This window comes from Rhinolophus sinicus, chromosome 18 (assembly GCF_057876585.1).
Source record: "Rhinolophus sinicus isolate RSI-liver-muscle chromosome 18, RSI-T2T, whole genome shotgun sequence".
Classification (NCBI taxonomy): domain Eukaryota; kingdom Metazoa; phylum Chordata; class Mammalia; order Chiroptera; family Rhinolophidae; genus Rhinolophus; species Rhinolophus sinicus.
Window position 1 is genome coordinate 66,915,597 of NC_142518.1, and position 26,217 is coordinate 66,941,813.

The following is a 26,217-nucleotide window of genomic DNA, read 5'->3' on the forward strand; positions in this document are numbered from 1 at the left end:
TTTAAATTTTTATTGAGGAATATTGGGAAACAGTGTGTTTTTCCAGGACCCATCAGCTCCAAGTCAAGCCATTGTTTTCACTCTAGTTGCGGAGGGCACAGCTCACTGGCCCATGTGGGAATCGAACTGGCGATGTTGGTGTTATGAACACTGTGTTCTAACCAACTGAGCCAACTGGCCGCCCAGTTCTGGCTTTTCTGTTTGACACTGAATTCCTGACTTGGCCCTCTAAACAGGATTCTTTCATGACATTCCCAGGGACATTCTAGTTTTCTGACCTTTCTATGCCTGTTCCAACATCCCACTCTCTTGGCTGGAAGACAAGAGAGCTTGCCTAGCAGGTGTGTGTACCTGAGGCTGAGACTGAGGCTGAGGCTGGTAGGAGGAATGTTTCATTGGTAAGTGAGCCAATCCAATGGGGAAAAACAAATTGGAGAGTCAAGTGAGGCAGGCACAGGGTGGTAAACAAGAGAAGCAGAGCCAGTCGAGTCAAGTAAAGAAGGAGGGACTGGAACCCAAAGCCAAGAATATGAGCACACAGAGAGCAGGGAACCATATAAAGTGGGCTAAGCCACAGGCTCATTTGGGTAAGTATTTGAGATATGGGGCCCTTTCCCTGGTCATTTATGTGTTATCTATAAACGGACCTGCCCTATTTAAAGAACCAAAGATGAGTATAAAATATCCACTAGATTCAGTCCTACCCAGTCCAGACCCTGGGATCCAATACCAATGGGAGGCAACATGGTAGAATGGAAAGAATATGAGCTTTGGAATAAGAAACAGCAGGATTTAAATTCTGGCTATTTCCCTTAATAGTTCTGTGACCTTGGGCAAGTCAGTCTCAGCTTCAGCTTCTTCATCTGAAAAATGGAGATAGACAGCATCTACCTCAGATGATCATTGTGATGATGAAATAAAAATATGTAAATGATCCAACATAGACTTTGGTATCTAATAAGCACTTGACAGATGTTCCCCACTTCCTTCAAAATCATCTATCATAACTTGTCTTATATTTCTAGTTAGATGCCACACATGTCTTTCACTCCAACCAGATCTTAAACATGTTGAGAGCAGACACTATGTATGAATCATTTTCACATATATTTACTTAAAATTTTTGTTTATTTTTTAATTACAGTTGACATACAATATTATATTAGTTTCAGGTGTGCAGCATGATTAGACAATTATATAACTTACGATGTGATCCCCCAATAAGTCTAGTATCCACCTGACATCATACATAGCTATTACAATATTATTGACTATATTCCCTATGCTATGTTTTACATCCCTGTGACTACTTTGTAACTGCCAATTTGCACTTAATCCCTTCCTCTTTTTCACCCAGCCTCCCAACCCTCTTCCCATCTGGTAACCATAAGTTTGTTTTCTGTATCTATGAATTTGTTTCTGTTCTCTTTGTTCATTTATTTTGTTTTTTTATATTCCACATATAGGTGAAATCATATGGTATTTGTCTTTCTCTGTCTGACTTATTTCACTTAGCATAATACCCTCTAGGTCCATCCATGATGTAGCAAATGGTAAGATTTCATCCTTTTTATGGCCAAGTAATATTCCATTGCATATATATACCCCATCATCCTTATTCATTCATCTTTTGATCAGAGCATTTAATCCATTTACGTCTGAAGTAATTATTGATAGGTATGTAGTTATTACCATTTTATAATTTGTTTTCTGATTGTTTTTGTAGTGCTTCTCTGTTCCTTATTCTCTGCTCTTTTCTCATGTATTTGGATGACTTTCTGTAGTGTGGCGTTTGGATTCCTTTCTCTTTATTTCTTGTGTGTCTCATAGATTTTTGGTTTGTAGTTACCATGTGCTTCACATATACCAAGCTACTATGTTTACAGCAGTCTATTTTAAGTTGATGATCACTTAAGTTCTAACACATTCTAAAATCACTACCATTTTTACTCACCCTCTTCATGGTTATGTTTTTGTCATTACTTTTTACTTCTTTGGTGTGTTTTCGTGTGTATCCCTTAATTTACATAATCTTGCTACTTTTGCCTTTTAGCCTTTGTACCAGCTAGATAGTTGGTTGATCCACTGTTTTTATTATGTGTTTGCCTTTGTCAGAATATTTTTTCTTTGTGATATTTTCTTATATTTTTGATGTTTTTTCCTCTTCTTAGAGAAGTCCCTTTAACATTTCTTGTAATATTGGTTTGGTGGTGATGAACTATTTCAGCTTGTTCTTGTCTGGGAAGCTCTTTATCTCTCCTTTGATTCTAAATGATAGCCTTGCTCGGTAATCTCGGTTGTAGGTCCTTGCTTTCAATCACTTTGAATATTTCATGCCAATCCCTTTTGGCCTGCAAAGTTTCTGTTGAGAAATCAACTGACAGTCTTATGGGAGTTCCCTTGCAGGTAACTAAATGCTTTTCTCTGGCTGATGTTAAGATTCTCTTTGTCTTCAACCTTTGCCGTTTTAATTATGATGTGTCTTGGTGTGGGCCTATTTGGGTTCATCTGGCCTGGGACTTCCTACGCTTCCTGGACTTGTATGTCTATTTCCTTTGTTAGGGAAGTTTTCAGTCATTATTTCTTCAAATAGGTTTTCAATCTCTTGCTCTCTATTCTCTTTGTTACCTCTATGATGCAAGTGTTGTTACATTTGATGTTGTCCCAGAGGTCCCTTAACCTATACTCATTTTAAAATTATTTTTGCTGTTACAATTGGGTGTTTTCCAGTACCTTATCTTCTAAATCACTGATTTGATCCTCTGCTTTATCTAATCTGCTGTTGATTACCTCTAATGTATTCTTCATTTCAATTATTGTAGCCTTCATTTCTGACTGGTTCTTTTTTATGTTTATCTCCTTTTTTATGTTTCCTATCTCCTTGTTGCAATTCTCACTGAGATCATCTATTCTTTCCCTAAATTCATTGAGCATCCTTATAACCAGTGTTTTGAAGTTTGCATCTGGTAAGTTGCTTGACTCCACTTTGTTTAGTTCCTTTTCTGGAGTTTTGTCCTGTTCTTTCATTTGGAATGTGTTTCTTTGTCTCCTCATTTTGACTGCCTCCTCTGTTTATTTCTATGTATTAGGTAGATCTACTACGTCTCCCAGTCTGGGAAGAGTGGCCTTATGTAGTTGGTGTCTTGTGGGGCCCAGTGGCACAATCTCTGTTCACTTGAGCTAGGTGCTCCAGGGATGTCCCTTGTGTGTGTGTTGTGTTTGCCCTCATGTTGTAGTTGGACCTTGATTGCTGTTGGCATATCAGTAGATGTGACTGACCTTCAGGCTGACTGGCTGCGAGGACTGGCTGTGACTACAGTAGATGAGCTGTTGTGTGTGGGTTGACCCCATGGAGTAAGATTCGCTTTAGCAAGGCTCTTGTGCCTGCCATGCCCACACTTTGGGTGTGTCATTTGAAGGGTACTAATTGGGTGGGGCTCTGGTGTGCTCTGAAGCTGGTGACCAGGTATGTTGGTTCTGGGGCCTCTGTGGAGGGGCTCCAGTGCAAGCCAAGGTCAGCTGCTGCCTGTGACCAGCCAGGGCCACCTGGTAGGAGCTACAAAGTGATATGCAGTTTGTCACTGCCTGTGCTGGGCTTGGAGGTGCCTGGAAGAGGTTATGCTGTGAACTGAGGCAGCTGCCACTAGTGCTGTGCTTCAGGCCACTTAGCAAGAGGTACGGGGCATGTTGAGGCCAGGCACTGCTTGTTTGGTGTTTGTGGACCTTTGAGAGATTTTAGGAAAGTCCAAAGCACAGGCCCAGGCTGGCTACTTGTGTGGATTAGCTTCTGTTACTGTGTTCTATTTATCTGAATTCATCTTGTTATAGTCCCCTAATAAGTTTGTACTCTTTTATACAGTGTTTGTTTCCACATATATTTACTTTTTGAAGTAATATATTTCTCTGATTATAAATATCATGTGAAGTTATACAAAATTCAAATATTGCAAACTACTTAACACAGAAGAAATCTCCAATAATCTCCTTTACCTCCTCAACCAAAGAACTCGTGTAAAGAGTTTGGAGCATCATATCATATTGTTGTTTTTGTTTTGTTTTTACAAAACTGGGATCATTGTTAGCGTATGATTCTCAAAATGCTTTTGTTTTTTTTAAAGTTCATACAAATAGCGAGCCTGTGTCAAAGTTTAATTTTAACTCATGAAGGAGGAAACCAGCAGGGTGGCAAAATAAACTCAGAAGAGGATATGAAAACTGGTATTTTCTAGTCAGTTAAAAAAACAAGAAGTGCTAAAATAATATTGCTAAGTTAAAGTCAAGGCTAATTAATGTTGTATAGGGCAATGAGAACCAAAATTGTGGTCTTCTTTAGATGGATAGAAAATTTCATTGCCTCTTATCAGTTTTATAGAATTGTAAAATGACTGGACCCTAATCAAGTGTCCTAAAGTACAATTCTCTAGAATTAGAGTCAGATAGGCTTGTTAGAAAATACTTTTAATGTGACGTTAAAGCATTAAGTAACCCATTCCCTTTGTATTAGTTTCCTAGTGCTGCTGTAATAAATTACCATAAACTAGGTGATTTAAATTTTTTTTCTTACAGTTCTGGAGGTCAGAAGTCTAAAACCAGTTTTACTGAGCCAAAATCAAGGTGTCAGCAGGGCCCTGCTCCTTCTGGAGGCTCTATAGGAGAATGTATCTACAGCTTCTAATACTGTATTCCCTCCTTATCACCCCTTTTTCCATTTCTAAAGCCAACAGTGTAACATCTTCAAGTATCTCTGCCTCCATCTTTACATCACCTTCTCTCTTATAAGGACCTTAATGATTACATCTAGCACAGCTACAGCTGGATAATCCAGGGTAACTCCCCATTTCAAGGTCAACTGATTAGCAATCTCAATTCCCCCTTAACTCCCCCTTGTCATGTAACATAACATAGTCACAGGTTCTGAGAATTAGGATGTGGGAGATCTTTGGGAGGGGGCATTATTTTTTCCTATCACAACCTTGTTCCAAATTTTGAGTAATTTTTCATAACTTCATTCTGTACATTTTTTTCTCTAACTTGCTTTTACCACCTATCTTTTCACTCAGCACATGCTGTACCTATCTGCCCAAGTCTTCTTAATAGCTGAACATATTTCAATTATGGAATTACCAGAATTTAATCATTTCCCTATAGATGGAAATCTACGTTAACACCAATCTTTCACCATTACGAAGTGCTGCAAGGAACATTCCTATACGTATCTCTTTACACAATTGTGGCTATATTAATACTACCACATGAAAAATTCCTGGAGTTTAAAATTCTGAGACAAACAGCATGTCCATTTAACTTTGACAAATACTGACAAATTGGCTTCCAAAAATTTGTGCCAATACTTTGCTCTCATACCAGTAATACATGAGAGTGCCTGTTTATCTCCAACATCATTTACACTCGATATTTGGGATTTACTTTTGAGTCTTTCAACATCTATAAAGCACTTTGAGATATCCACATAGGTTTTCCTGACACAAAATAAGAATCTAATAATTGTTTGATGAATTGAAGGTTAGAACAATGTAAATACATGTGTATAACTCAGAAGACTTGTCCTAACAATGATACATTAGTAACAGAGCTAATGTATGCTTTGAATATTATGCAGTGCTATTCAGATATTTCCAGACACAGAAATGTGTTCTTTTCACTTAGTTCTCATATCTCACACAGGTTGGCCTTGCTACTTCCCAGTTTCACATGCTATATGCTTTGTTGCTAAGGGTCATAATATAGCTTTCACTGAGAACCCCAGAGATTCTAAGGTCTAAAGTGTGTGATTGATGGTGCCAGTCCTTCAGGAGGAAAGACATAAGATTATGAGAACGTGTATCCTCTGAAGATAGTAATAAAGCCCAATATGAAAGCTTCAGAGAATGAGGATTCCCACTTCTGGGTAGGTATTTTGGAGGGTCCAGAGTCAACTGGTTTTATACTAAAGGACTTCTCAGAGACAGAGCCCCATGGGTTTAGATGGGATGTCCTGATAAGTACCCTACCTTACAGCTGCCCACCCCGCTTCCACACTAGGAAGCAGAAGTCAATGCTAATGCTAAGGACCATGATCTTGTGAGGTGCAGGCTTGATGGGGTTAGCTGAAAGAGCACTGAAGGTTGACCTAGGCTCTCAGGACTGTTGACAGCTTGGGGAGAGGGTATTATTCTCCACCATCCACATTCTGTGGCCTGCTCTAAGAACTAGGAGTCAGCTTCTCAGTGAGAGTAAGGGCAGTGTTGGCAAAAGTATAAGAGAATGAGCTTTGGCACTGACCTGCTCTGATTGGTTGTTCCTGGGGGAAGAAGTCATACAAACCTGAATGGAAATTCCTTGCTCCAGTTTTATTCCCATGACCAGGGTCTGGAAGATGTGTGTTTAAGAACACACAGGATGCAGAATCTTGAAACTAGAAATAGGCCCCTCTAGCATTCTCCCCCACCCCAGTCCCACTCCCAGTACCAATGTACATGCGAACACACACTTGGTTTTCACCCCAGGCCTTTCAGGATTTGACTCTTCTCTATAGTGAATTGAGTGGTACCCCTTAATAAGGAGTGTTTGTGAGAAAGAATGTTTTATATGAACCCAGACATAGCCCAGAAAATATTCCTGAAATCACTAACATACTAAAATTTCACAAAGGACCTAAGAGGATTTAAAGTTTTGTATCATGATTAAGAGTGTAAGCTCTGGAGCCTGAGAGCCCAAGACTGAAACCTGGCTCTGACACTAGTTGTGACCTTGCGCTTCACTTTTCTACACCTTAGAATCTTCACCTGCAAAATGGTGGATAATAACAGTACCTACCTCATAAGTAGGTTTTGAGGGCTGAATAAAATAATGCATATAAAGCACCATGCCAGATATATAGTAAGTGCTCATTAACATTAGCTATTATTTAATTCTCCCACAGTGCCTTGTGGTTCTATGCCCATAGTCTTTAAAGCATTTGTGTGCAAACAAAATAGACAATTAGCTCATTTAATAGATTTCCTTACCATGTTCATTTGCCCATATGTAGCCTACCAAATTTCCAATAATATGAGGAAATCTATTGTTACAATGGCCTATTTCCTTTCCCCCAACTTCGTCCTTCTGCCTTCCTTTTCTAAGACAGATTTGCTGGCCCTATCTCTGCCTCCTCTCCCACTCAGTCAGACTTGCCCCTACACAAGTACCCTGTGATGCTTTAAGATTTCAGAGGGTAAAAAGAGAGTAGTCAATTAAGGAAGTTGCAGATGGAAGAGGACACTTCCTCTGCCCCCGCCCCCACCACAGTCCACAATTCCATGTTCTCCTGTGTATTTAAGACTGCTGTGGAACATAAAGGCCACCCATATAGGAGGTTCTAAGGGTTCTCTTTTATATATATCGAGTGATACATTTGCATAATGTATCACTAGAGTCTCTTCTCCTTGGGTAAGGGCAGCAGGTTTTTCAGGTCAGAAACTGCTCCACACCTCTTGCTTAAACGTCCTGCATTCCTGGGATATTAAGTCACTGAGGCTGTGGAGGATACATGAGAAAAATATGCCTGGTACAGTACCAAGACACACTTTTCTGCCCTGTATATCTCCACTTTAGCTCTAATTGGTCTGCCTGGCTCAGTGTATGTCTCTCTTTATGTTTCATAGCACCCACCCCTTAAGTAGATGATTCACATGGCTTTTATGGACCAAATTATAGTTATACACTGCTTCTGCTTTCAATGGAGGGCATATTAACCAGTGGGGAGAAATTCTTGCTTGAATTCCGAAGAGGCAATGTTCTTCTGGAGGTCTCGTAGATTATTTCTTTCAAATTCACCTTGAATAACATAGTTAGAAGACAGCAGTATGAGCTTTTTATGAAAACCTAAGTCTCTTCATCATGAGAGATGGAATGAGGGAGTTGGGTTGAAACAGGAAATCTCCACTGCTCCAAAGCAAGGCACTTCAGTCTCCCCGAAACTAAGTAGTATCCAATCCTTTTAGCCCCAAACAGTGGTTGTAGATGAGAAAACCACACTCGATATGCCAGGAAATAGGATAATTCTGGCTAACAGCCCTGCTACTTAGAGGGGGGAGCTCCCGCAACATGTCCTAACACTGGACAAGAGGAGGGAAATGGCTAAATTCTTAGCATGATCCCAAGAGTAAAATTGGATGGGGATGAGAAGTCTTACATCGGACTGATCACAATTCCGTGCAACAATTGTGGCACTGGTACATGCTACTAGTAAGTTCTCACTTTCCTGGTCTGTGAGGGGCAAGCATTAGATAGATAAATGCTGGGATTCTCAGTCCTAATAGTAACCTCAATTCCTTGGTTACCTTAGGGGCATTCAGCTGACATTCCCATCAAAATACACAACTAATATGAGATGTAAACATCAAAATACATGAAAAAGGGAGACCTGCATTTATTCACTGGGGGTGTGGGAACGATAAGCATATTGTCCCAATTAGAAAATAAAACTCTGTGTCAGAATCAAGTATGATTTAATATAATCTGGTTTCCCTCCTCTGCCTTCACTCTACATTGGAGTGTTAGCCACCATCCCAAGCCCAAACAACATGAAGGTGATGTCCCAGATATTATTATGTTCTCTCTCTCCCTTAAAAAAAAAATCAAATAAAAAAAATACTCAGAACAGGAAAAGGCATAATGAAATCTTCATTTCTTCCACACATTAGAAACATTTTTAATTACAGTTCAGCTTCTCTAAGGACCATATCCAGCAGAAAAATGCCAAAAGCACAGAAAAGTTGGGTTGGAGGGAATCCCTGATAATGAGGCACGAAGTGAGAGATTTTACTCAGCCACTCCAGTGGACAAGCTGGAGGCTCATGCAGGTCCCTGAGAAAAAGAGTCATTCTGGCAAATGCCCTGAAGGAATCCTACTCTGCACTCCCTCCTCAGAGTGTGCCTACGAAGGTCCACTGAAAAGAGGGGTCCTTGATGAATGATCACTAGTAAAATCCTAATGGAGAGCTAACTCATTTGGGGAGCTCTTTTAATAGTAGGGGTTTTCTAATTAACAGTTTCTCATTGGAATTAAAAGACCCCAGCCAGGCTTGTTGCTACAAGTTCCACGTTAGTCAGACTATATTCTGGGGGATACTCATAACTAGTAAGCGGTCACATCCTCTGATCAGTCAGGATACATGATGGTGGGATTCTGGGCCATCTGCTCATCCTGGGGAAAGCTCAGTAATGCTTCAAGCAAATGATCAGAGCTAGAAGGTCACAGAGAGATTAAGGTGCATTATCCTGTAGGGTAGCCAGACAGCTGACGTGGGAGGGAGGAGTGCAAATGTTACTGCTGACCCTTTTAGGTACATGGTGGCTACCATGTTGTCCAAATATAGCAGTCATTCTAAAGGAAATCAAACCTATTTGGGGGCTGCTCTTTCTTCTGATAGGCTTACCAGAAAACTCAAGAAAATGTTCTGGTGGGTACTCATCCATAAGCCTCATCTTCTCCTTCAATTTCACAGTTGCTCTTGGCCATCCCCAACCCATCCCCGAATACCCAGAATATAGAATCAGACAATGCTTTGTCTTGCTTCGGCATCAAAGGATGGCTCCAAGTTCTCAACCCTGCCCCGAGGGTGCCGGTGGCAGCAGACACAGTGGAGGTAGTCCACTACATTGTGGGTGAAGAGTGAACGCAATGGATGCAAGTACTGGAAGAAAAGGAGCATGAAGCCAATGGAAATCAAGTAAGCAATGATGAGCTGCAAGGCAATCAAGGAATGGCAGTAATTCAGTAACACTTTCACTCCAAAGAACTTAAAAACTAAGACCATGATCACATTCTCTACCAATCTCACACTATAGTGCAGGCCCATATGTCCCCAGTTCTGACCCTTTTCCACAAGGTCCCTGTCTGCCAACTTCAATTGCAAAGCTGACCAGCAGGAGAAATTGATGCCTGCATAGAGGACAGTAACGGAAATCAGCACCACCAGGGTGCCTACCCGGCTGAAATTTTTCTCAATGTTATTGGGCATCTGGGCACCACTCCTCCAAAATTTAACCCAAGGCTCAAAGAGGATGATCAGGAAGTTGAGCAATAAGAAGGGCACAGCCTTCAATTTCAAGGTGGCTGAGAAGAGCACCAGAATCAGGAGGCGGGACGTGATCTCTAGTGTCCTCCAAATGGTGATGCAAAGGACTTCCAGCAGCCCCAGGCGGATTTTGTACTCATCATACTTAATCTGGATAGCCAACATGTTGCAGAGCGTAGCCCCATACGTAACAGATATCAGGGAAAAGACCATTAGCACAGCTGTAAAAAGAAAAAAAACAAGAAACAAAAAATAGGCCATCAGTCAATGTTGGTGAACCTTGTATTCTGACCTAGAGATCCAGAGAGAAGCTACGTAAACAAATAGCATGCACAAAAAGAAAATGGAAAGGATAAACTAAAAAATATTTTTTCATGATAGGGATTATGTCTATTTTTAAAATCTTTTTTCTACGTTTCTCTAGTTCCTAAATTTCCCATGATGAATACACACTGTAATTTTCCAATAACCATATGATCATACACAATGGACTTTTTAAAAAGAGTGGGTCTCAAAACTAACATTAAAAGGTCATGAACATAAGAAGAGCACATATAAAGGGATAGCACAGCATCTACCTGAGGAAACAGGCTTCTGAGCAAACAATAAAGAATGCAGAAAGAACTCTTATCAGAAAAAACACAGTTTTAGGAGGCTCACAGAGAAGCCCTTTGGTTTTACAAGTCTCTTCCTTGATGTATATCTTCGTCAAGGAACTAATCTTGTTGGTGCATATTTCTAGAATGTGTCAAAATGCATGCTGGAAATTACATGAGGGCAGAAGGGACCATGTCTACTTTGTTTACTGCTGTATCCTGAGTCTGACACACTACCTAGAATACAGTAAGTGCTCAATAAATGTTGGTGGAATTAATGAATACTTCTGAGTTTAGCGAAGCAGCATAAAATACCCACTATTAGCAGCCCTTGGTTCAGCTGTGTGGAAGCTTGTGGAAATCACTGAGTATCTATGTACCTCAGTTTCCCCAATTCACTGAGCTACTCTAGAGGTGCTTGTCTTAATCATCAGCAATGGCAATTTATCACCCCAATGCTTTAGGAATCACCAAACTTCCAGCAGAGTGCTTTAAAAGTATGAAAACTCCGTTTCCTAGCCCATGACATCCATACCACTATATATTAGAATAGGGGCCCTGAAGGGCCAGGATGCTCACTAACCTGCTATGCTAAGTCCCAACTACAGATCACAGCATGGCCCTTTCCTTTTCTTCCTTTATATCAAAGGATACCGATCACTAAGAAAAATCTAGTGCTTTCAAGAAGAATGATAGGCCTGAGCGGTACTCATCACCCCCTGAAGAAAAAAAAACAACTGCTGAAGCTTTCTGTTGCCATAAAAACACTGCATCCAGAGATCTAGAGCTATGGAGGTATCTATTTAACCTGCAAGAAAGATGAAGGTCTCCTCATGGAAACCCAAAAGGAAGCACAGCTTTGTTTACTAGATCTTTTTCAGTGCTAAGAGTGCTGAAATCTCAAAGACTGGAATGGGAGATTCTCCTAAAGTGTCTACTCTTAGCTGTATTTTTTTTAATTTTTCCAGTTTTATTGAGATATAATTGACATATAACATTGTATTAGTTTAAGGTGTGCAACATAATGATCTGATATACCCTTAGATTTATAAACCACTCTCAGTCCCATCCTTAAGAATTGATGCTCCTCCTGGAGTTGGGAACTTCAGAGCTTACGTACATTTATCCTAGTGTGGTAATGCTTTCCCTTAAATTAGAACCCATTCACTGATAGTAGTGCAAGAAAAGGAGGAAAGCCTGATGCTTCCAATAAGTGTAAAAACACCTTCCATCTGTCTCTCTACAAGTAGACTCATGCCATCAGAGATCATAATGCTGCTAGTGAATTCACTCATCTGTGCTGATCCAGATGGCCTCTAAGAGAAAAAGGGATTAAAAAAGGGGTAGCAAGGAGAAGGTAGGAGGAAAACTAAACCAAAAAGTTGTTTACAAAACCTTAAAAGAGACGGTATTATCAGAAAGTTTTTAATAGGAGAAATCACTGAAGAATTGAAAACAAGACCTTGAAGAAAGCTTCCTTTACATCCTTTGCATAGTAATATAGATAGAAATGCAGGCTCTAAATGCAAATATCCTGGATTCCAAACCAGTCTTTGCCACCTAGTATTATTTATGGAGCCTTGGGGAATTTGCTTAGCCTCTTAGTGCTTTTGCTTCCTCATGTGTAAAATGCGATAATAGCAATAATTATCTCATAGGATTGTTGTGAGGATTAAATGAAATAACTACATGTAAAGGGCTTAGAAAAATGCCTGGAACATAGTACTATCTGCTAGCTCCTATCATCCTCACCATCCTCACCATCCTCACCATCCTCACCATCCTCACCATTCTCACCATCATCCCATACTTCCAAAAGTGTAGTAGGTGCATTTAATTTACTTAGAAACTACCCTGACAGTTTGGAAATCAGGTGATTTTAAAACTGATAGAACACCTAGAAATAAGCCTTACAAAAATGTGTAAGTCCTTTACACATATAGCAAGTTTTCTTGCTATAGGTCTTACACACTTATGACATAGATTGTGGTGAGGTTTCATGGAAGTATACTAATCTCCAAATTCATCAAGTTGTATACATTAAATAGGGAGAGGTTTTTGTTTGTTAATCATGCCTCAATAAAGTGTTTTAAAAACATTTAATGAAATGGAGTGATGTATTATCTTCTTCTAATATGAAATTGATTGATCCTATGAAGATGTAAATTCCCTCCAAAATAGCCTAAATAATTTAATGTGATCCCAATCACAGTCTCAATGAAATGCTATTTCTTTTGTTGTTATTGCTTGCTTTGTTTTGTTTTTTGGTGGGGGGATTGACAAATTGTGAAAATTCATCAATTTGGAAGATCAGGCTAAATTACTCTATCAGATATGTATTGTGAAAGGCCTTTGTGAAAAAAAAAAAAAGGCACAAGACCGAATATCAATTAAGTATTTGAATACATAAAAATGTAATACTTCAGAATGCCAGAAGTATACTATGCATCTATACATCGTGTGCTGCACATGTGTTCTGCACATGTTACATGTATGACATGTATATGCACATTTAAAATATGTGTGTATGTACACAAACACAAAATATTATATAAATGTGTACATACATACTTATCCACAGCAGAGAAAGGGTTAATAGCGAGAATAAGTAAAATTAATTACGTATTCTATAAATTAATAGAAAGATAACCCACTGAAAAAATTGAGAGCAATTTAGAGAACACAATGACCAAACATGAAAAGATACTCAGCTTGCTTCATAATAAAGAAAGCAAATTATTTTAAAAAATCATTTATTTTATAATTATACAACTAAATGATATTTAGTTTAAGATATGAAGAAACAGGCATATTCATAAGCTGTTGGTGAGAATAGAAATTCATATAACCTTTAGGGTGGGCTATTTGGCAGAACTGATAAAATTCTAAACATGCATATTCTTTAATCCAGCAATTCTACTGCTCAGAATTTATCCTACAAAATCTCAGTCCAGTACACAGATGTTCACTGAAGCATAGTTTGTAATTAGAAAAAACTTTTTGTGTGGAAAATTAGACACAAACTTTAATCCTACCAATAGAAGTTTAGGAAAATAAGAAAGAATGATCCAACTCATATAAGGGAAATATATATTATATATTTATAATTATTACTATATATGTATGTATAAATAACTGTTGAAGAAAGATATATTGGTATACTTTTGAAAAAGACATGTTACTGAACAGAATGTTTAATACAGTCCTTTTTTGACAAATATATATATATATATATATATATATATATATATATATATATATATGTTGTATGTATGTTTATATTTACATAGTAAAAAGAAGTCTGAAAGGATATATACTAAGTGATTAACAGAGATCACCTTTGAGGAGACTACATTTCACATACATATAATATATTATATATATAATATATATATTATATATTATATATATATTTATTTCTATATGGTTTTGAATCTTTACAGCCGTATATGATTTTTATAATTAAAATATAAGCAGCAAAAGTAAAATGTGATCATGATAAAAATTTCAAACCATACAGCGAAGGGTATAAAATAAAAAGGAAAATTTGGATGACTCATTTCCACTCCCCAGAGGTAAACTGTTTCCTGCATATCTTTCCAGAAATTTTCTGTGCATATACAATTATGTGTAGGTCTGTTGGTTTGTTCATGTATTACCTTTATAATGTATACATATTTTAATTAGATGATTTGATGACCCTCAAAATTCTCAGGAGGAAAAGCATCATTTCCAGAGATTTTTCTCCTCACACTATTGTCCATTCTAGGTATGTAAAAAGCTTTAAGAACAATAGAACTTCATGAACAATTCTTAGTGGAGAAAAGCAGAAAAGAGGGCAAATTTCCCCTTCACATTTGAGACATGGGTGTTTGCCAAGCAGGGTAAGTGCCTAATAATAAGAAAATGGTACAAAGCTGTACCCACAGCTGTACCAGCTCCAGCCCAAGCAGATGAAGCTAATCTTAGGTTGTTAAAACTTATTAATAGTATTTTATCTCAACTTTGAAAACACTGACTCACATTTCGTCCTCTGCTAGAATTCTTACTCATCTCAGGATCCCTCTTTTACAAGTGGGAAATGAAGATGCCTAACTAATCAGCACTGCACCTTCACAGAGGTCACTAACATCAAACATCCCTATTTATTTACTTATTTTACAAAAGCTCTTAAAGAATTTAAGTTTTATGGATTTTCTTAGGATTGGGGGCAAGTTATGCTTCCTAGTCAATGTGTTCCATAAAATCGACAAAAATAAAACAAAAAACAAGGTGACAAATTAAGACAGAGACCAATCTGGTAACTTCCCCCAAAGATCACAGAGAAGATCAAAACTGGGACCAGGCATGACTCTCATCAGTATTCGTCCCACACCCATTCTCTTTCACCCCACTGGGAGAAGTGATTAAAATCACTGTTCCAAAATGTGGCTGACCAGAATCAACTGGGTACATTCAAACAGATTCCTGGCTTCCCCCATCAGGTCTGAGCAGGAAATGTGATTTTAAAAGCAGCTTTCACCCAGTAATATGTTTCCTCATGATCGATAATATTTGGGAACCTCTTATTTAAAGATAGTCATCCATAAAACAAACAAACAAACAAACAAAAACCCTCTCAGAATAATTTAAACAATTTGGGCTGGGGAATATGTCCTACTGACTGCTGGTATTACTAGCTTCTTTTGGGCCCAGAGAGAGTTTATCTGTGGCATCTTTAGTTTAAATAGCTTACCCCAATTTAAGAAATCTGACAGGCCTGAGGTCAGATCCCCAAATTCTTTGACTATCTACCAGTGTTGTCCAGTAGAATTTTCTGCAATGATGAAAATGTTCTGTAATACCTGTACTGTTCAATAAGTGACCACTAGTCACACATAGCTATTGATACTTGAAATGTAGTTAGTATGATTGAGGAAGCAAATTTTTAATTTCATTTTTCTTTTTAACTTAAATAGCCACATGAAGCTGCTGGCCAGTGTATTGGACCACTCAGGTCTAGAAATCTAAAACCCTTGATTTAAATGGAGCCCTCCCCAATCCTGACCCCACTCACCTCTACCCTGGGGCACTTCTGCAGAGATCAGGGTCACATAGAGCTGATAGGTCAGCTGGGGCACTGAGCCCAAGAAGGCTTGGATCTGTGACATACGTTTGTAGGCATTGCGGTGCATAGCCAGGGTCCGGATGGAGTGGCCCACCTCCCATTCTATCAGCACCTCCTCGCCATTTATTAGCATCTTCTTTCGGGTGAGGCTGACATAGGGCTCCTCCTGCCCTTCTTTCTTCCACAGTGTGAGGTACTTAATCATGGCCTCCAAACATCTGCAGAAGTAAAGCATCATGGGAACTTAACTAAAAGCTGTCCTGTGAAGGGAGGTTGTAGTGAGGGGGGAAATAATTTGGGGAGGTGATGCTACTTTTTGCCATTCCTTCTCTCCTGTTCTACTCGTTTTTCATGAGTCAAACAGTTGGTCATGCCTTCTAAAAGTTACTTGAGTCTAAATCTTTTATTTTTCCCCTGTTGGTCATGGACCAACCTAAGAACACCATTTCAGAAGTGTTTCTTTGAGGACTTAAGGAATTGCTTTGTCTCCTTAAGAATAGGCCTGTGGTAGAAAAGTGCATTGACCACAAAGATATGAAGTAAATAATGTGCTGAAAGAGAATAATGAAGGTTCCAAAAAGCCCTGGATTTCATAACACCTTAAGTTCCTGAGGTAAAATATTCCTAACTCAAAGCACTCGGCCCCATAATCAGGGCTCCTGAGTTCTGCTTTTCCAAGAAAAAAAGCCTACAACTATGACTATCTCAGCCAAAATGTCTTGGAGGGGAAAAAAACAACAACACCTCTCACATACAAGGAAAAGCCATTTAGCAACAAAGGTACTTAAAAGACTTGACAATTCAGAATCGAATGCACTATGTACCTAGAGGACTTCAAAAGTTCTCTCTAAAGGTTGCTTTAGAGGCCTCCTGACCTGTTTGTGGACAACAGCCTTTTAAACACCATTTCTTTATTTACAAAGAGGAAAACATCCTGATAAGAGTCTACCATCCTTGAAATCGTGGTAAGACCACATTTCCTGCTGTAGCTGTACCCATTCCATTTCCTTCATATAAATCAGAACTGTTTAACAGTTCTGATGTGATGAATACAAGTAACTAGAACATCTTGTTTTGGAACACCTGAGCTACCAATTCCTCCGTTCACCCTGAAATGAATGGAAATTGTGGACTATTTCTTATGAAGTGTGTAGTTTGAAACATCCACTTTCTAGGGACAAACTCGAAAACCAGAAGAGAAAAAGATGGAAGGAGACAACAGAGAAGGAAAAAGTGACATTCCCTTCCTACTCAGGGAAAATGTATAGTGCATTTCTAACAAAAGATTTTAGATTTTAACCCAAGCCCATTAATGTTATTGCTGAATAAAATATTGGAGGAGGCGGTGGCATGAAACGTTGATTATCTTTCTATTCTTAAGGCTATTTACTGGTTTAAGTAAGGATGTTAGCCTTGTTTATAAGGTTCATAAATTAGAGTACATTTTCATTTCCAGAAGTATCTTTGCATTTCATGTAAGGGAGCCAGGCCCTCTAAACACCTTCATGTGCCTAATAGCACTGATCAAGTTCCTACCTAGCTAAAAAGTAATTTGCCTTGAAAATAAGAATATCAAGGATATAATTTATCAGCTTTTAATTATTTTTTCCCTGCTGTGGGGCTAGCTGACTAAGATTATAAATGGTTTCCAATAGTTTCTAGTGGAAGCTAAATGACTAAAATGAAATATAGTACTCAACACACCACATGGAGGGTCCAAATCAAAGATGACTTGGGAGGCTACAAAGCAAAAAGGGAAGTAAAAACTGGGGGCTGGGTCATTACTTGCTGAAATTTGCATCTTGAGAGTGTTTGAATCTGTTAACTCAATAAATTGCATTTGAAAAGGGAGAGAGAAATGGTTTCTATGCTCCTCTAGTAACATCTCTAAATTTCTTGGTTCCAAGTTCATAATGAGGTCTTCCTTTTACAGCTTAACTTCAAAGATTCAGAACTGAAAGGACCTTTTTAGATTACCTAGTCCAAAGGTTGTACATGGGCCAGCTGAATCACAGCTGACCAACAACTGCAGTTTGTTTGGCCCATACCATGTTTTTATTTCATTAGTCAGTTGCCAAAATTTTAAATCATTATATTTCTTATAAAATCCTGTCTTGGAAGCTTCTCCTGAAAAGTTGGGTGATCTGGCGATACTGGGTCTGAATTCCAACAAGGAAATAATGGGCAGGGGCTATAGAGTGGCTGCCTCCTCTAGGCAGATCACGTGGACTCCAGATTGCCAGTTCTCACTGCTCTCCATCATTTCTCTAACACTGAGACTCCATTTTCATTTATCGTCACATATAAAGCTACTGTTTTTCTCATACTTCGCCCACTTCAATCATTTATGATATATGCCTGGTCTCTGTAAGCATTTGAGATCTATGATCCAGCCTAACCAACCCATTTATATTATAGATGGAGGAACTGCGATCCAAGGCATCTTCAGAGATTTCATCAAGGCCATGCAACTAGTCGATGACAGAGGGAGGACTAGATTCTAGATCTCCTAAATTGTAGGCCACTGTTCCAGTTGATAGCCCATATTTTTCTCTGATGGAGCATAATCAATTCCTCCCTGTTTAAACACATATTTATTTTTAAAAATTTTAAACAGAGAGTTCCATTCTTTATCAGTTTTAGACTGTGTTTATTTCTATAAGGATGAAATATCTTCCCATCGCAATTACAACATCAACATTCTGAACCATATTCCTCAGCTGACTGCAGATTTCTGCCGCTCTTGCAGTCAAGACAAACTTGGTCCATTCCTTTCTCCTGACCTCATAAGTTTTGCAATGTCTCTCTACCTGGAAAATCCCATAGTGTCCAGATGAGACTGCTGACACAGATGCCTGCCTCCCTGGGATAAGGCACATTCTTGTCCCTTCAAGGCAATCTGAGTGGAAAGACTTGATACTATTACATTGTGCTACAGCATCCAGATGGACAAAAGAACTATCTTCCTTTGCCCCCTTCTAACCATGTACCTTCATTGCAGAAAGATACAAAGAGATAAACAGTAGACAGATGAACTGACAGAGAAAAATGAACTACAATGGGTTGAGGTACTAGATGACCACAGATGGCTTAAAGTATTTTCCAGATGTCAAATAACTCTGGAAAATTTTAAAATGGCAGCAGCAGCACCAGCCCAAGTAGTTCAGGGTAAAGAACCTGAGTGTGAGATGGGATGGAAGGGGGGAAGGAAATTTCATCCATCTATGGAGTGTCTAAAAGGCAGTCAAAATAACACACTCTTAAGCTATGACCAGTGTGCACAAGGTGACCACATCAGTTGGTCCCATACCAATTTTCACAACCCAAAACCAGATAGCAAACATTGTCTCCTCTATGAAATCTTATCAATGGTACCACACATAGTTTTGGAACACAGGTATACGTCCTGTGTTCACTGCGGTGGTATTTAAGGTTTGCAGATAAGATTTTTTTGGACAGTAGTCAGAGAAGCCAAGAGTGGGAGGATATGGGAGAATTAATTAGAGGCACAGTATCAGTCACAAGACTGATTGGCTTCATTTTTCTCTGCATAAGTGTGGGGTGGTAGGGGAGAAAGGAAGAGATTAAAAAGTTGCTCACCTGATAACAGGTCCCAAGAGGATTAGATGCATAAACAATGATAGTGGCTTGTCTTTGGCCAGATCTCTGTGGACAAAAATGAGTGTCAACTGGACCATAATAGATGAAAACATAAAGAACGAAAAGGTGTATGTCATCCAGTAGGTTTCACTATTCTTTAGATAGATTCTAACCATGTACAAGGCAGATGCAGCCTCCCCACAGTACAAAAAGGTGGAGAAAAGGATGCCAAATGGAAAGGTAAATCGGGGGTTGACCCCACGGATGACATCTTCCTCCAGGGATGAAATCAGATCCACGTTTGGCTCCTCAGGAATTTCATACACTCGGTCCATCGTCGAAGTTCTGAGTGTTGTGGTCTGGTCTTCAGAGCACTTCCCACCCCCAAACCCCAAGAGAACCTTGTAGCCACTGCAGTCCAAGTATTGGCGAGGAGAGCTGTCAAGTCTAATTCCAGTTAGGAGATCTACTAGTCAGAGCAGGAGACCGTCTCTTCTGGTCTCAAATTAGACTTGTTGGAGTCTGGGATGGAGAGCCCAGGAGTACCACTTTGAACGTGACTCCTGATTGACCCAGGATTACAATCGTCAATATACATGCTGTGCAACTTGGACGAGGCTAAAGCAAGCAGTTTTGCACCCAGTCCAGAGTCCAGTTCCAGGCGCTTGAAGGGCCATGGTGACAGTTGTTTTCGTGGCAGCTCCTCCTTTCGCGGCCCCCCAGGCCGGGGCGGGGGGCGTAGCCACTCTGTCGGGACACCCGCACTCAACGGCTCCTGTCGAGGAGTCCTGACCAGTGTGCCCTCTCAAATCAGCCGATAACTGAACCAGGGCAGAAGAGGGGGCGCAGCCTGAGCGTCCCTTCGTGGATTCAGTTCAGTGCCTAGGTACCGTAGCTAGTGCTGGGCTGTGGCTATTAAGTCGCCCGCTCGCGGGCTCGCCCGACGCTTCCTCCGAACCCGGGCTGAGTCGAGTGTTTTGGGGATGGCTTCTCAGAATCCAAGCTCCGCCCCCAAGGCAGCCGTGCCCGAGGCAGGAGCAAAGCCACAGCGCTGTCTCCGAGTGCAGTCTCTGGGGAGAGAAGCAGAGTGCGTGCTACAGGGTTAAGAGAAAGCTGGAGGGGCTTTTTTCCCACGGAGAGACTTTCCTACCGAGAAGCACGACGTGCGAGGCGCCAACCCAGCTGGGCATGTGTCGCCAAACTTGGGTGCCTTCTGCTGCCGGGGTCCTGCCTTGCCCGCATTTCAGCTGTGAGAGGACGGATGTTTCAGGAACTAAGGCACCAATGGGCGCACGGGGGCTGGGGGCTGCGAAATGGGAGGGATAGCTGGGGCCAAAAAGCAGCCTTCGAGTTCCAGGGCGGGATGCTCGGTGTGGAGCGGCGAGACACAAAGGGGCTTGCGCCAATCTTCAGAAGCACTTCTCACCTTGACTTCCAACCCTGGAGGGAGCCACAGCTTTCCTCTTCCCCCAAAACAGCAGATGCCTGCTTCTACCCCGCCCTCCCTAACTAGCTCATTCCCACACTTGCTCAACCCACGCGGTTAGGCAGGTGTGTCTCCCTGGGCCTCACGGTTGAACTTCCCTAGGTCCTATTGCCCTGCAGATAATATCGTGGTGGGGTGGGGTGGAAGACCTGGGAGGCAATTGGGCCACAGAGTTTCCTTTCCAGACAAAACTGTATGCAGCAGAGGGAAGATAAAGAAGGATAGGAGGGTGTCAAGACTCAAGGTCAGCCCACAGACACTGAAAGCTGATATTATATGCCTTAATTTCTTCACTTGCAAAATGAGGAGCCTATAGGAACTTTAAAATGAACTTTGAGGTCTTTGGCTGGGAGGTTCTGAAGAGGTGCCAAATTCTAAATAGACTGGAGAGGAGCCAAGAGAGCTGTTAGTAAAAACTGAGAGGGATGTCTTAAAGAACTCTGAAAATTGCCTGAATTCTTAAGAGCAATACTCCCCCACTTCACTGAGCTTTTGTTTGCATGCCTTCATTTGCATAATTCTAAACCTCAGAGAAAAAGAAAGCATCTGCCTCCTGGTAGTAATATAAATGTAGCAGAGCCTGTGCCAGTCTCCTTTTGCTGCAGGAAGTTAGTAAAAAGAAATCTGTGTGAGGATTGGCCGAGTAGTAGCCACCAAAATGATGGCCTTGAGAAAGACTTAGTCTTGTGTTGGTGTTTAAGATCCCTGAGATTGCTGCCTCCTTTGCTCAGGGCTGATTCAGAGACAGATCAACTTCTAAAGTTTGTTGCTTTTGAAGTAGTGGTCCCATCTTGGTCTGCACCTGTGCTACCAGCTGGGCTAACAGGCTGACCCTTCCTACTTTCCATTTCACAAGGCGGGTCCACACTGTTTGAGAACATCTCACACAGTGTTGATTGCTCAGGGCTTTCCAACTGGCATAAGGGTCTCCACCAACAGTATATGGTGCGGAACTTCTTGGGGGCTTCTTAGGAACCTATTCTCAAGATTGATCTCAAGTAAGGTGACAAACTCATCTTAGGTTGCTCAGGATGAGTTGGTCACCCTAACACTGGAGACTGAAGCTAGGAAGAATATAGAATGCCAATGCTTTTCTTTTAGTCTTTCCTCCTTCTTTCCTGTGCCTTCATCACTCCCCCAATACACAAATCTACAAGGCCTTCCTACTTTGGTCCAAAACAACTCCTGTCTGCCATTCAAGACTCTCTATAATCACTAGTATTTCCCTCTCCAACTTTATTGCCGACGTCACTCTACCACACACCCTGTGCTCCAGTCCAGCAGGTTTTCTCACTTAATTATACTTGCCTTGCTCACTCCCACCTCTGTGCCTTGTTGAGGCCATTTACAACCCCCTTCACTCTTTTCTCTCTAGTCCAAACCCTGACCTTCTTTCAAGGGTCAGCTCAAGTACAAGTGCACCTCATTTTATTGCGTGTCACTTTATTGTGCTTCACAGATGCTGCAATTTTTACAAATTGAAGGCAAGAACCTCCAGCAGTAAAAAGATTACAATTCCCTTTATTGGGATGGTCTGGAATCGATCCACAATACCTGTGAGGTATGCCTGTACTACCTCCTCCAGGAAGCCTTCTCTTACCTCCCTAACCCTCACTTTTCCCTTTGTCTTTGTGCTACTGGCACATGCTCTCTTGTACTAGTCCTTGAACAATTTGTGTTTGTCCTGCCTCCCCAACAGAAGTGTAGACACAGGGAGTGTTGCTCAATTACTCTTTATTGTGGTTCTTGTTGATGGCAATGGTGATTGACAAATGGTGATGGTGATGAAGCTTCTTACCCCATACTTCCTCCAGGAAACCATGCAAGACTCAGGCACACTCATCTCTAAAAGCTGTACCTTCTGTAGCCAGGGCATAAAGTCCCTTGGGACACCCACTGCCTTTGTTAGCCATTCAGCTCACAGAGGATGCCAGGCACATGATCTGTCCCTTCTCAGAATTCTTACAGCACATGTTTGTCAAGACCACAGTTCAGCACCAAATTACAAATTATTTCAAGTGTATTAATTTTTACTCCACGACTAAATTACCATACGCTCCTTGAAGGCAGAGCTGCTGCTGTTACACTTTTTCTGAATTCCCCCATGGCTGGTATAGACCTGTAAATTTCCTGCCATCTGATCCCCCTCACCCACCAGCTTCTCTATTTTCAGCCCCAGGACTCTCTGGCGCTTTAGGTCACTGAATCCTCTGGTCTCTTATTTCCCTGTTCCTTTTGCCCTGCTGGGAGAAACTGAGAATTTGCCCTGCTTCTGTCCAACTCTCTTTCCTCTTTCAGGCAATCTCCAGACTCCAGCCCTTTACTCTTTTTAGGACTAGAGACATTGGAAATGTTGACAGTCAGGAGACTGCTGAGGCCCTGGGAACCCCTTCCCCATTAAGAGCACTGATATCCCAAGGACTGGTTATCTATGGTGATACCCCTAGCTAACCCCTGGATGCTAGGTAGTGTTCAGGGAAATTTCTTCCTCTTGAAGAACCAAAGTTCTGCAGGAAAGGGTGATCCAAGATTGATTCCTCACCGACCCCTACCTCCAACCCCCAACTCAGCAGGAACAGAAAATAGGTCTAAAAGCTCTCGGCGTCTTTATCAGCATTCAGAACCTCTCTGAACCACGTAAGGCTCAGGTATAGGTTTGAGCTTTCAAGGCCATTGTAGCCAGAGCTGACTTGTAAGACATAGCTGGCATCCACATGGGAAGAGGTGATTGACAAATAAATGGTGATGGTGATGATGATCCAGTCACAGGACTCTAGGTGGTGGGAGGGGCTGGGCAAGGCCTGGAAAATCAGTAGCTAGGATGGAAAAATGGCTTCCTTCTATAGAATGCTCGGTTTGTACTGTTAGCATCCTTCAAGATACCTGATGCAAAATCAGTCACATAACCTCTGTGCCTTCTCTCTCCCTTTTTAAAAAAATTATATACCATAGTCGTTTTTGTTTGTTTGTTTATTTTAAGGAGGGTGCAGCTCACAGTGGCCCATGCAGGAATCAAACTGGCAACCTTGGTGCCATCAGCACCACGCTCCAAACAACTGAGCTAACTGGCCACCCCTGTGCCTTCTCTTTTCGACAGACTCTTGCCCATCCTGTTTCAAGCCACTCCCTCATCAGTATCCTCCCTAGGTGGCATCTGGGCCTGGAGTCAAAACAAGTGAGTTCCCTGCAGCTCTCACCCCTAGCATTTTTCTTTTTAAAAATCGGGTTAAAATGATCACCTCAATTAGCATCGAAGGGGAAGAAGTACTATCACAAAATGCAGCATGGAATTTGGGGAGAATGGATGTTGCCAGGCAGTTGGCAAGCTCTACTTACCTTGCCTGGTGGAGGGAAGGGATGGGGGGGGGTTGTAATGGATATAATTTATTCTTTAAATAATGGCTGTATTGAGATATAATTTACATACCATACAATTCTCCCATTTAAAGGGTACAATTCACTTGTTTTAGTAAAAAGTTGTACAGCCATTACCACTATCTAGTTCCAGAATATTTTCATCACCCCAGAAAGAAACCCAATAACCATTAAGCCTTCACTCCCTATTCCCTCCTCCCCCAAGACCTGGAAAAATAACTAATCTACTTTCCATCTCTATGGATTTGTCTATTCTGGACATTTCATATAAATGGAATCTTACAATATATGGCCTTTTGTGTGTCTGGCTTCTTTCACTGAACATAATGTTACCCAAGTTCATCCATGTTGTAGCATGTGTCAGTACTTCACTTCTTTTTATGGTGAATAATATTCCATTATATAGAGATACAACATATTGTTTATCCATTTATTTGTGGATGGACTTAAAGGTTTGTATTAGTCAGGATTCTCCAGAGAAACAGAATGGTGAGGGGAGAGGAGGAAGATATGTTACGAAATTGGCTCATACAATTACAGAGACTGGTTTGCAGTACAGGCAAGCAGGCTGTAAATTCAGGAAAGACTTGATGTTGCAGTCTTGAGTACAAAGGCCGGAGCCTCAAGTAGAATTTCTACATTGCAGTCTGGAGGCAGAATTCCTTTTTCTTCAGGAGACTTCAGTCTTTGCGCCTCAGGCCTTCAACTGATTGGATGAGGCCCATCCACATTATGGAGGGTAATTTGTTTTACCCAGCATCTACTAATTTAAATGTTAATCACATCTAAAACATACCTTCACAACACATCTAGACTGGTATTTGACCAAACAACTGGGCATTACAGCCTAGTCAAGTTGTCATATAAAATTAAGCATCACAGGGTTGTTTCTACTTTTTGGCTCTTATGAATAATGCAGCTAGGAATATTTATGTACACATTTTTGCATAAACGTATGTTTTGAGCTCACTTGGGTACATTGCTACAAGTAAAATGCTCTGGATCATATGGTAACTACATGTAAAATTTTGAGGGACTGCCAGACTTTTCCAAAGTGGCTGCACCATTTTACATTTCCATCAGCAGTGTTTTTCCATATCCTCAACAACACTTGTCATCTTTTTCATTATAGTCTTCCTAGTGGTTTTGGATTTGCATTTCCCTGATGGCTAAATTGGTTGTGTGTGTGTGTGTGTGTGTGTGTGTGTGTGTGTGTGTGTTCATTTGAAAACCAGCTGGCCACATTCATTCAATTATTTCAATAAACATTTATTTGTAAATATTTGTAGTAACAATGAGCAAGACAAAGATCTCTGCTCTCAAGTAGTAGATATTTATCCTTTTTGAGAGTGTTGCTGTCCAGCATTTGAACCCCTTTATTTGGGGGAGAGGACATAGGAATCTTGGTACCATGTTTCCCCCAAAAATAAGATGGGGTCTTGTATTAGTTTTGCTCCAAAAGACGCATTAGAGCTTATGCTCAGGGGATGTCATCCTGAAAAATCATGCTAGGGCTTATTTTCTGGTGAAGTCTTATTTTTGGGGAAACATGGTAGGAAGATGGTCCCTCTTACAGTCAGAGCACAGGTATGTGATTTAGCCTTACTCAATCAAAGGATTCATCCTCTGAATTGGGAGACAGTGACCCAAAGAAGTAGACAATCTTCTCCAATTGAGACAGTCATGAAAATGTACCTCTCAGTTCTTCCAATGTGGAGAGTGTAATTGACCTTTGCCCCAGCTGCTGTGCTCTCAATTCACCCCAATATTTGCTGCTTTGCTCCGAGGCCACATTGCTCCCAGCCAGTAACTGAGCACAGCTGGGATATGAAGTTAGGTCCATTTCTGGGAGACATAGGACTGTGTGACCTATAACTTTGGCAACGGGACTCCCCTTCAGCCTGGCCAAACTTTATCAGCACTGGACTTCAGTCTTTGACTTCATAGCCAACCTTCTTTCCTTCTCCCATCCATAAGGTCAGATTTACATTG

At 40.8% G+C, this 26,217-nt stretch overlaps 1 protein-coding gene across 1 annotated transcript; it reads right to left on the minus strand.

The window, feature by feature from the left end:
• Positions 1 to 8,645: 8,645 nt before the first annotated feature.
• On the minus strand, positions 8,646 to 20,862 carry XKRX (XK related X-linked). The gene is made up of 3 exons (XM_019716630.3): positions 19,365 to 20,862; positions 15,714 to 15,982; positions 8,646 to 10,282 (listed from the first exon to the last, which is right to left on the minus strand). The coding sequence occupies exons 1-3, from the start codon at positions 19,697 to 19,699 to the stop codon at positions 9,537 to 9,539; spliced, it is 1,350 nt and encodes a 449-aa protein (XP_019572189.1). The 5' UTR covers positions 19,700 to 20,862; the 3' UTR covers positions 8,646 to 9,536.
• Positions 20,863 to 26,217: the final 5,355 nt, after the last annotated feature.

Coding starts and splice junctions, on each gene's coding strand:
- XKRX (XM_019716630.3), bottom strand. CDS start 19,699: ATGGACCGAGTGTATGAAATTCCTGAGGAGCCAAACGTGGATCTGATT. Junction 15,983..19,364: donor CTCTTGGGACCTGTTATCAG/GTGAGCAACTTT, acceptor TTACTTCTGCAG/ATGTTTGGAGGCCATGATTA. Junction 10,283..15,713: donor AGAAGTGCCCCAGGGTAGAG/GTGAGTGGGGTC, acceptor TTCTTTTTACAG/CTGTGCTAATGGTCTTTTCC.